Source organism: Trichomycterus rosablanca, chromosome 13, assembly GCF_030014385.1.
Source record: "Trichomycterus rosablanca isolate fTriRos1 chromosome 13, fTriRos1.hap1, whole genome shotgun sequence".
NCBI lineage: Eukaryota > Metazoa > Chordata > Actinopteri > Siluriformes > Trichomycteridae > Trichomycterus > Trichomycterus rosablanca.
The window spans coordinates 29,853,890-29,866,645 of record NC_086000.1 but is presented as its reverse complement, the minus strand read 5'-3'; the positions used below and the strand labels follow the sequence as shown (position 1 = coordinate 29,866,645).

The window sequence follows — 12,756 nt, the reverse complement described above, 5'->3', positions numbered from 1 at the left end:
TTATATATGTAATTAATTAATTATCATTTAATGTATTTATGTATTAATTAATTAATTAACTAGTTATTATTTTATTTAATTAATTAATTAATTAACTACTATTATTATTGTATTTATTTACGTAATTAATTAATTATCATTTTATGTATTTATGTATTAATTAATTAATTAACAACTATCATTACTTTATTTAATTAATTAATTAACTACTATTATTATTTTACTTATTTATATAATTAATTAATTATTATTTGATTCATTTATGTAATTAATTAATTATCATTTTATGTATTTATGTATTAATTAATATTATTATTATTTTATTTATTTATTTATTTTTTTCATTAATGTTTTTTTTATCCTTTCATATAATATTAAGCGTGCAACCAAGTCTCATCAGTAATGGACCAGCATTATAGAACCCCGGATGCCCATATTGTCCACGTTCGAGTCAGACTGCTTTGTTGTCCCAAAAAGCAGACGAAAAAGTCTATGTGCACTTTCTCTTATCAGATAATATAAAGCTTTCGCTCCTGTATAATAATGTTGTATTCGGCTCTGAAAGGAAATTGCAGCAGATTGAGACGTGAGACAAAAACCCAGCTGTCAAAATCTTAAAAGAAAAAAAAGAAGTGCAGAAGAAAATTATGACCCTGCCTTTCAATATAAACACCAGGTTTCTGTCAGATGTTTTAAAGGTGAGCTGACCAAAACAGTGAAGATAATCACTACCTTCTCTTAGACAGATTTTTACCTCCTGCAAAACAAGAACTTAGTGAAATGGAACAAAGTAAATAAGTCAGTTTACTGAATAATAGTAATCTATATTACTAATACAATGTTTGGCAGTTCTATTGTAACAGTGAAGTGTGGGTTGATGAGGCAGGATAAAAAGTAAAATTTAGTTTTATTAAAATAAACAAATTAGCACTAACATTTAAAATAATATGAAACTAAGGATAACAAATGGTAAAAACTAGGTACAAAGACATGGAACCTGAACATTTACCTTTATGACATATTGCAGGTGCTTTTATTTAAAGCAACTTACAATTGTTACTGAATACAGTTTAAGCAATCGAAGGTCAGGTGCCCAACAGTGGCAGATTGGCAGTAGTGATGCTTGAACAAGCAACTTTCCAATTACTAGTCAATATCTCAAGCAATGAGCTACCACTGCTCGAACACTACCAGAAAACTAGGAAATAAATGATGTTTAAACAGTAAAATAGTTAAACAGTATGTATAAAGTGTAATTGTAGTAAAATAGTAAAAAAAAAATTGTGTACAACTCATCAAGGAAAACATGGGAAACAGGCAAGAACAATAGACAATGGACAAATCAGAGCAAGGGGCGGTTCCTGGGCGTTTATCATGGCTGGTGGCAGTTAGGGTACTCAAGTAGTAATCAGAATGTAATCAGAAGCCCCACTACAGACAGGTTGCCATTGTTGGGTGCATAAGCAAGGCTCTGAACCCTATATTGTTATTATATATATATATATATATATATATATAAAATTTAGCCAGTTTGTGTTAATCCTTTACAGAAAGTTAAGAAAAATGAATATTAGGCTGTTCAAAAAAAATAACAGTGCAGCATTTTTCTTTAAAAACTCAAAAAAATTATCTATAAACTGAAAAAAATGTTTGAGGTTTCACTTTACTTTAAATTACTGAACTAATATTTAGTGGCATTACAATTGTTTCCGAGATCTGTGTTGTATGGAGTCGACCAACTTCTGGCACCTCTGAACAGGTATTCCAGTCCAGGATGATTAGACTACATTCCACAGTTCTTCTGCAATTTTGGGTTTTGCTTCAAAAAAACGTGTTTCAGATATCAGAACACAAGTTCTCTATGAGATTGAGGTCAGGGGATTGGGCTGGTCACTCTATTACCTCAATCTTGTTTGTCTGTAACCAAGATGTTTTGGGTCATTGTCATGTTGAAACACCCATTTTAAGGACATTTGCTCTTCGACATAGGGCAACATGATATTCTCAAGTATTCTATATATATATACATATTTAAACTGATCCATGATCCCTCATATGTGATAAATAGGTGTAACACCGAGGTATGAGAAACATCCCCATATCATCATTTTGTACCACCATGCTTTACTGACTTCACAGTGTACTTTTGTTTGAATTCAGTGCTCAGAGGACGTCTGACATACTGTCTACGGCCACTAGACCCAAAAAGAACAATTTTGCTTTCATCAGTCCACAAAATGTTGAGCCATTTCTCTTTGTACCAGTCAATGTGTTCCTTGGCAGATTTTAACCCATTCAGGACATGTCTTTTTCTTAACAAGGGAACTTTGCAAGGAGTTCTTGCTGGTAAATTGGCTTCACTTAATCATCTTCTGTACTCACTGGTAACTTCAGATGTTCCTTCAGATCTTTCTGGAGGTGATCATTGGCTGAGTATTTGCCATTTTGGCTATTCTTCGATCCATTTGAACAGTAGTTCCACACTTCCTTCTGTGTCTTTCAGGTTTTGATTGTCACTTCAAGGCATTTGAGATCATTTTAGCTGAGCAGCCTATAGTTTGCTGCACTTCTCTGTATGTTTTTTCCCTCTACAATCAACTTTTTAATCAAATTACACTGTTCATCAGAACAATGTCTGGAACAACCCATTTTACCCAGTATTTCAAAAGGAAATGTGCTATGACCAACCTGTGCAACATTTGCCACCCTCCTACCTGAAATAAGGGTCAAAATTGACACCCGTTCTTCTGCAGAATGAATGACTTCACCAATTGAACTCCTCACTGCTATTATTTTGAACAACCCCCTTTCAATCAATGCTTCGATTACTCAGAATGAGCGGCATGCACGTCCTAATTGTCGGGTTTGTTTTGTTTTCATTACTCTACTACACTTTCAAGTACATTTTTTGCTATGTAGAAATAGCATTTCTACTAAAAACAGTGATTTATCAGGTTAATGGTGTTGGACTGCTATTTTTTTGAACACCACTGTATATAATGGCAAGCCAAACAGGAAATATATAGCAAACACTGATATACTGTATATATATACAGTGTATCACAGAAGTGAGTACACCCCTCACATTTCTGCAGATATTTAAGTATATCTTTTCATGGGACAACACTGACAAAATGACACTTTGACACAATGAAAAGTAGTCTGTGTGCAGCTTATATAACAGTGTAAATTTATTCTTCCCTCAAAATAACTCAATATACAGCCATTAATGTCTAAACCACCGGCAACAAAAGTGAGTACACCCCTAAGAGACTACACCCCTAAATGTCCAAATTGAGCACTGCTTGTCATTTTCCCTCCAAAATGTCATGTGATTTGTTAGTGTTACTAGGTCTCAGGTGTGCATAGGGAGCAGGTGTGTTCAATTTAGTAGTACAGCTCTCACACTCTCTCATACTGGTCACTGAAAGTTCCAACATGGCACCTCATGGCAAAGAACTCTCTGAGGATCTTAAAAGACGAATTGTTGCGCTACATGAAGATGGCCAAGGCTACAAGAAGATGGCCAACACCCTGAAACTGAGCTGCAGCACAGTGGCCAAGATCATCCAGCGTTTTAAAAGAGCAGGGTCCACTCAGAACAGACCTCGCGTTGGTCGTCCAAAGAAGCTGAGTGCACGTGCTCAGCGTCACATCCAACTGCTGTCTTTGAAAGATAGGCGCAGGAGTGCTGTCAGCATTGCTGCAGAGATTGAAAAGGTGGGGGGTCAGCCTGTCAGTGCTCAGACCATACGCCGCACACTACATCAAATTGGTCTGCATGGCTGTCACCCCAGAAGGAAGCCTCTTCTGAAGTCTCTACACAAGAAAGCCCGCAAACAGTTTGCTGAAGACATGTCAACAAAGGACATGGATTACTGGAACCATGTCCTATGGTCTGATGAGACCAAGATTAATTTGTTTGGTTCAGATGGTCTCTAGCATGTGTGGCGGCAATCAGGTGAGGAGTACAAAGATAAGTGTGTCATGCCTACAGTCAAGCATGGTGGTGGGAATGCCATGGTCTGGGGCTGCATGAGTGCAGCAGGTGTTGGGGAGTTACATTTCATTGAGGGACACATGAACTCCAATATGTACTGTGAAATACTGAAGCAGAGCATGATCCCCTCCCTCCGGAAACTGGGTCGCAGGGCAGTGTTCCAGCATGATAATGACCCCAAACACACCTCTAAGACGACCACTGCTTTATTGAAGAGGCTGAGGGTAAAGGTGATGGACTGGCCAAGCATGTCTCCAGACCTAAACCCAATAGAACATCTTTGGGGCATCCTCAAGCGGAAGGTGGAGGAGCGCAAAGTCTCGAATATCCGCCAGCTCCGTGATGTCGTCATGGAGGAGTGGAAAAGCATTCCAGTGGCAACCTGTGAAGCTCTGGTAAACTCCATGCCCAGGAGAGTTAAGGCAGTTCTGGGAAATTATGATGGCCACACAAAATATTGACACTTCAGGAACTTTCACTAAGGGGTGTACTCACTTTTGTTGCCGGTGGTTTAGACATTAATGGCTGTATATTGAGTTATTTTGAGGGAAGAATAAATGTACACTGTTATATAAGCTGCACACAGACTACTTTTCATTGTGTCAAAGTGTCATTTTGTCAGTGTTGTCCCATGAAAAGATATACTTAAATATCTGCAGAAATGTGAGGGGTGTACTCACTTTTGTGATACACTGTATATACAGCGGGGGAAATAAGTATTGAACACATCAACATTTTTCTCAGTAAATGTATTTCTAATGGGACTATTGACATGAAATTTTCACCAGATGTTGGTAACAACCCAAGTAATCCACACTTATAAAGCAGTCAAAACAAATAAGTTCAAAAATTAAGTTATGTGTAATAAAGTGAAATGGCACAGGGAAAAAGTACTGAACACATGAAGAAAAGGAGGTGCAAAAAGGCATGGCAAGCCAAAACACCAGCTGAAATCTGTCAGTATTTAGAAAGCAATCCTGCCCCTATCAGTGCAAATTAATATCAGCTGGTTTAGTTCTAATTGATGGCCTACAAAAAGGTTTCTTATTACCAAGGTGTCACACAAGAAGCATCTCATGAATGGGTAAAAGCAAAGAGCTCTCTCAAGACCTTCGCAACCTTATTGTTGCAAAACATACTGATGGTATTGGTTACAGACGTATTTCTAAACTTCTGAATGTTCCAGTGAGCACCGTTGGGGCCATTATCCGGAAGTGGAAAGAACTTCATTTCACCATAAACCGGCCACAGCCAGGTGCTCCTCGCAGGATTTCCATGCCTCTGTGTATCTAGTTTTTAAACTATGGATGGACAGTGAGGATGGACAAACATGGACAGTGAGTGTAGAAACAAGGATGTGGTTTTAATGTTATTTATGTTATTTATTTATATATTTCTTTTTTTTCCTGTTTGCTGCTCCCATATTTATGGGATGCCACAGCAGATCATTCTGGTCCACATGAATGAATAATTTGACACAGTTCAAGGCAGTTCCGGGGACTTCATGGCTTGGTTTTTGTTCTGATAATGCATAATTGTGTTGTCTTCTCTTCCAAACTATGTCCCATTAACTTTAATTGCAACAGATGGACTCCAGTTGAGTTTTACAACCATCTCAAGGTTATTTGAAGCAAACAGGATGCGCCCGATGACATTTCGCATTGCCACAGCTAAGAGTCTAAATAGGAGCTTTAATCAGATTACGTCTTGGTGAGGTTGACCATAAAATTAGAGCTGAAATTAAAGATGGCTGTTTTCACTGGCAAACAAATTGTACAACTTGAACCACATCCTCTACCATTTCCACTTATTTGCTGATCTTAACAATTTAACGTCCTCTCTCGTGGGTAACAATGCTCCAGTGCTTCAATACAAATCTTAGTGATGGTATACATAAACTAAATGAGAAAACAGCAGGGTTGTTTACTGTGGGAGTGGAATCATTATAAATCTTGGTACTAATTGTTTAGAGTTTATATATTTATTTTTATGGCAGTTTAGTTCAGAATGTGATAGCTTTTATTATTCCATCTAGTCAGCAGGGCTATTTGAAACGTCGTTTGATTCTTTATGATTCCTGATGTAAATATATTTTTATTTCATTCATAATAACTTATATCATAAGTGACACTTCATTATATAAAGTAAAAAAGAACAGCTTGTAACATATTCCTCATTAAAAAAAAAAAAAAAAAATATATATATATATATATATATATATATTTAAATAAATAAATAAATAAATAAATAATTAATTAATTAATTAATTAATTAATTAATTAATATTGGACCTGATGCCTGTGTGATCTGACCCCGGGTAAAAAGAAGCAGTTGGCAACTGTACATGTGTACACATGGTTAGATACAATTGTGTTAATTGGGTACAAAAAGATTGGACAATTAGATTCCGTTTGTTCATTTGTGATGAAGGGTGGGTAGGTAGGAAGGAAGGATGAATGGATGAAGATAGATATATGTATATACTGTATAGATGGATGGATGGATGGATGGATGGATGAATGGATGAATGGATGGAGAAAGATAGATATATGTACAGTGGGGGAAATAAGTATTTGATCCCCTGCTGATTTTGTAAGTTTACCCCCTTACAAAGACTTGAACAGTCTATAATTTTTATGGAAGGTTTATTTTAACAGAGAGAGACAGAATATCAACAAAAAATCCAGAAAAAAAAACATTAAATAAAAGTTATAAATTAATTTGTATTTAATTAAGGGAAATAAGTATTTGATCCCCTACCAACCAGCAAGAATTCTGACCCCCACAGACCGGTTATGTGCCCATGAGGCACACAAATTAGTCCTGTCCCTGTATAAAAGACTCCTGTCACCGAATCAGTTTCTTCCATTCAAATCTCTCGACTACCATGGGCAAGACCAAAGAGCTATCAAAGGACGTCAGGGACAAGATTGTAGACCTGCACAAGGCTGGAATGGGCTACAAGACCATCAGCAAGAAGCTTGGTGAGAAAGAGACCTCTGTTGGTGCGATAATTCGAAAATGGAAGAAATACAAGATCACAGTCAATCGCCCTCACTCTGGAGCTCCATGCAAGATCTCACCTCGTGGGGTAAGAATGATTCTGAGAAAGGTGAGGTCAGTCCAGAATTACACGGGAGGAGCTTGTCAATGATCTCAAGGGAACTGGGAGCACAGTCACCAAGAAAACCATTAGTAACACCCTTCGCCGTAATGGATTGAGATCCTGCAGTGCCCGCAAAGTCCCTTTGCTCAAAAAGGCTCATGTACAGGCCCGTCTGAAGTTTGCCAATGAACACCTGAATGATTCAGAGAAAGCGAGAATGTGGGAGAATGTGATATGGTCAGATGAGACAAAAATTGAGCTCTTTGGCATCAACTCCACTCGCCGTGTTTGGAGGCAAAGAAATGCCCGGTGGGGATGGTGTTCTTGGGGTCATATCCAGCATTTCTCTGCTCCCAGCTCCCTTGAGATCATTGACAAGCTCCTCCCGTGTAATTCTGGACTGACCTCACCTTTCTCAGAATCATTCTTACCCCACCAGGTGAGATCTTGCATGGAGCTCCAGAGCGAGGGTGATTGACTGTGATCTTGTATTTCTTCCATTTTTTAATTATCGCACCAACAGTGGTCTCTTTCTCACCAAGCTTCTTGCTGATGGTCTTGTAGCCCATTCCAGCCTTGTGCAGGTCTACAATCTTGTCCCTGACGTCCTTTGATAGCTCTTTGGTCTTGCCCATGGTGGTCGAGAGATTTGAACGGAAGAAACTGATTCTGTGACAGGAGTCTTTTATACAGGGACAGGACTAATTTGTGTGCCTCATGGGCACATAACCGGTCTGTGGGGGTCAGAATTCTTGCTGGTTGGTAGGGGATCAAATACTTATTTCCCTTAATTAAATACAAATTAATTTATAACTTTTATTTAATTGTAATTTTTTTTTTCTGGATTTTTTTTTTATATTCTGTCTCTCTCTGTTAAAATAAACTTTCCATAAAAATTATAGACTGTTCAAGTCTTTGTAAGGGGGTAAACTTACAAAATCAGCAGGGGATCAAATACTTATTTCCCCCACTGTATATGCTGTATATATGGATGGATGGAGATAGACAGATACATGTATATACTGGATGGATGGTTGATGTATGGATAGAAAGATAGATGGATGGATGGATGGATGGATGGATGTAGATGTTTGTTTATTGGGATTTTAACGTCATGTTTTGGATGTAGATAGATATACAGTGTATCACAAAAGTGAGTACACCCCTCACATTTCTGCAGATATTTAAGTATATCTTTTCATGGGACAACACTGACAAAATGACACTTTGACACAATGAAAAGTAGTCTGTGTGCAGCTTATATAACAGTGTACATTTATTCTTCCCTCAAAATAACTCAATATACAGCCATTAATGTCTAAACCACCGGCAACAAAAGTGAGTACACCCCTTAGTGAAAGTTCCTGAAGTGTCAATATTTTGTGTGGCCACCATTATTTCCCAGAACTGCCTTAACTCTCCTGGGCATGGAGTTTACCAGAGCTTCACAGGTTGCCACTGGAATGCTTTTCCACTCCTCCATGACGACATCACGGAGCTGGCGGATATTCGAGACTTTGCGCTCTCCCACCTTCCGCTTGAGGATGCCCCAAAGATGTTCTATTGGGTTTAGGTCTGGAGACATGCTTGGCCAGTCCATCACCTTTACCCTCAGCCTCTTCAATAAAGCAGTGGTCGTCTTAGAGGTGTGTTTGGGGTCATTATCATGCTGGAACACTGCCCTGCGACCCAGTTTCCGGAGGGAGGGGATCATGCTCTGCTTCAGTATTTCACAGTACATATTGGAGTTCATGTGTCCCTCAATGAAATGTAACTCCCCAACACCTGCTGCACTCATGCAGCCCCAGACCATGGCATTCCCACCACCATGCTTGACTGTAGGCATGACACACTTATCTTTGTACTCCTCACCTGATTGCCGCCACACATGCTTGAGACCATCTGAACCAAACAAATTAATCTTGGTCTCATCAGACCATAGGACATGGTTCCAGTAATCCATGTCCTTTGTTGACATGTCTTCAGCAAACTGTTTGCTCAGAGAGTTCTTTGCCATGAGGTGCCATGTTGGAACTTTCAGTGACCAGTATGAGAGAGTGTGAGAGCTGTACTACTAAATTGAACACACCTGCTCCCTATGCACACCTGAGACCTAGTAACACTAACAAATCACATGACATTTTGGAGGGAAAATGACAAGCAGTGCTCAATTTGGACATTTAGGGGTGTAGTCTCTTAGGGGTGTACTCACTTTTGTTGCCGGTGGTTTAGACATTAATGGCTGTATATTGAGTTATTTTGAGGGAAGAATAAATTTACACTGTTATATAAGCTGCACACAGACTACTTTTCATTGTGTCAAAGTGTCATTTTGTCAGTGTTGTCCCATGAAAAGATATACTTAAATATCTGCAGAAATGTGAGGGGTGTACTCACTTTTGTGATACACTGTATGTATATACTGTATAGATAGATAGATAGATAGATAGATAGATAGATAGATAGGTAGGTAGATAGATAGGTATATGTATATGATGGATGGATGGATGTATGGAGATAGATATATGTATAGATGAATAGATGGATGAATGGATGGATATATGTATATACTGTATAGATAGATAGATAGATAGATAGATAGATAGATAGATAGATAGATAGACTGGATGGATGAATGGATGGGTATATGTATATGATGGATGGATGGATGGATGGATGGATGGATGGAGATAGATATATGTATAGATGAATAGATGGATGAATGGATGGATATATGTATATACTGTATAGATGGATGGAGATAGATTTATTTATATACTTTATAGATGGATGGGTGGGTGGATGGATGGATGGAGATAGATATATGTATATATAGATGGATGGAGATAGATATTTATATACTTTATAGATGGATGGATGGGTGGATGGATGGATATATGTATATGTAGATGGATTGATGGATTAAAATTTTAGGTATACAGTATGTGGTTACTGACACAGCAAATTGGGTGCTGCACAGCATGAATCCTGATTTTTTTTTAAATTATATCCATGGCTCACCTTTGATCACTGTCTGTCAGACGCTTCATTATTCCTGTGGCTGCCTGGGTTTCCGGGTGCTCAGATTCTCTTTTAAGCTTGACTGACTAATTCAGTTTGTGTTGAGATATATTGGCACCCTGTCCAGTCCATGTTGTATTTCAACCTTGCACCCAGATTGAGTCATACCAGATGCACCTGGACACTTACCAGGATGAACTGTTAGTTAATTAAATAATTAATGTTTGGGTGGTATTGGTAAATACTGGGATCCAGGGTTTGCACCCCCAGTGGTACTATGGGCCTGTGATTGGCTGTGTCTAGGTCGAGAATGGCTGAGACCCTTTGATAGATCGCTTCCCTTGTGCCCAGTGATATCAAGGTAACCTGACCCAGCGCCACCCTAACCCAGATAAATTGGTGAAAAAATGTAAAAATGAAATGAATAAATGTTGTTTATTAACAGCCCAAATAATTTAATGGCTTGTTTCCATTCAGTGTTTTTTCTATTTATCGCTGAATTGGCTTGAATTAGGTGAAATTCGGGACAGTAGGTCTCTGTGGGAGTGGACGAGCCGGGTTTGCTTTGTCCTTGCTGAATAGCTTGTTTAAGTCAGGAACTTGATGTGCATGCTCATGCACTCATGAGTAAATAAGCCAATAATAAATTCTCATACTGCTTTGGGACTAAAGTGCATAGAGACCAAGAAACTCTAGATTGACTGATCAAAACTCTATTATCGCCGAGCTGCTCGTTTTGTAGGCACGCAAAAATTGCGGACCGCTTTGTCGTGACCGGGTGCAGTGGCCTGAATACACATTGTGCAGTGTGTGTGTGTGTATGTATATATGTGTGTGTAATCACTTTTCATTGCTCTCTAGAGGACAAAGCATGATAAAGCAAGAATGAAACAGGTCTATTGAATGAGCATTATCTTCCCTCGACCCCACATGAATATTTAGTCCTGTAGTCCCAGCAGACACACCCCACCCACATCCCCACCCACATCCCCACCTCCCGTTTGTTTGCTTGAGGATTATAATAAGCACTTTATGAGGATTTCTCAGTTTATGATGGGGCTTCCTCTTCATTCGTTTATCTGCTGTGTGTTCAGGTTGGCGTTCTGCGCTTTGCGGGCAGTACTGAGTTCGCCGGTGGCCTGTGGGCTGGTGTGGAGCTTCAGCAGCCGGAGGGGAAGAATGATGGATCGGTGGCAGGAGTTCAGTACTTTACCTGTCATATGAACCATGGTATAACACCATAATTTATTTCTTGCTAGGTTTATGTGATGTCAGTTTAGCCATTAGTATGTTTTATATTGACTTTTCTTTTTTTGTTTTCCCTTGTCTGCTAAGTTTAAGATTTAAATAAATAAATAACAGAAAAAAAACCTAAATATATAAATAAATAAATATCAAAAAAATAAATATATAAATAAATAAATAATTTAAATAAATAAATAATTTAAATAAATAAAAAGTGGAACAAAATTTAACAACTTTGTGAGGGTATTCATTTTTAATCACATTATTTAAGATTTAATTCTTTTAAACTCATGGTGTGTTAGTCTTATCAAATTTAAAGATGTCACACACACTAAATTCAGGTCTGATAAAGGACTAATAATAATAATAATAATAATGTGGCTCAACGGTAAAACACTCTAGTACACTCGAAACTCAGCTCTGCCATCCAGCTGGGCTGGGCAGCTACATGAACAACGATTGGCTTGTTTTTCATACAGGGTGGGAAGCCGGAGTCGGGACCTCATAATTGATGCAATTACGACCTCTGCTGACTGGTTGAAGGTGCCTGCACAGAGTCAAGGAATAATGCGTTGATGCCTAGTGGATAAAGCTGTGGCCTATCATTTAAAAGGTTTAAAATCAGGATCTGCCATGCACCTGTGGTTGGGTCCTTGAGCAAGACCCTTAATCTTTTCAGCTTGGGTATGACATACAATGGCTGACACTGCACTCTGACCCCAGCTTTTAAACAGGCTGGAAAATGTGGAAAAGATTTAGTTGTTGGGGAATTTGTATGTTTTTTAATGTATATACACCGATCAGCCATAACGTTAAAACCACCTCCTTGTTTCTACACTCACTGTCCATTTTATCAGCTCCACTTACCATATAGAAGCACCTTGTAGTTCTACAATTACAGACTGTTGTCCACCTGTTTCTCTGCATACCTATTTAGCCTGCTTTCACTCTGTTCTTCAATGGTCAGGACCACCACAGAACAGGTGTTATTTAGGTGGTGGATGATTCTCAGCACTGCAGTGACACTGACATGGTGGTGGTGTGTTAGTGTGTGCTGTGCTGGTATGAGTGGATCAGACACAGCAGCGCTGCTGGAGTTTTTAAATAATGTCCACTCACTGTCCACTCTATTAAACACTCCCACCTAGTTGGTCCACCTTGTAGATGTAAAGTCAGAGACGATCACTCATCTGTTGCTGCTGTTTGAGTTGGTCATCTTCTAGACCTTCATCCGTGGTCACAGGACGCTGCCCACGGGGCGCTTTTGGCTGCATATTTTTAGTTGGTGGACTTTTCTCAGTCCATCAGGGACAGTGAGGTGTTTAAAAACTCCAGCAGCGCCGTTGTGTCTGATTCACTCATACCAGCACAACACACACTAACA

At 38.7% G+C, this 12,756-nt stretch overlaps 1 protein-coding gene across 7 annotated transcripts in view; it reads left to right on the top strand.

Annotated features, from left to right (window-relative positions):
* zgc:103755 (uncharacterized protein LOC449988 homolog) overlaps window positions 1-12,756 on the top strand; it is a 113,486-nt gene that overhangs the window by 30,869 nt on the left and 69,861 nt on the right. For all 7 annotated transcript variants that reach the window (XM_063007691.1, XM_063007690.1, XM_063007696.1 and 4 more), the window contains exon 8: window positions 11,222-11,357. In XM_063007691.1, coding sequence (XP_062863761.1) covers window positions 11,222-11,357 — 136 coding nt within the window. The remainder of the gene's footprint in view (window positions 1-11,221; window positions 11,358-12,756) is intronic.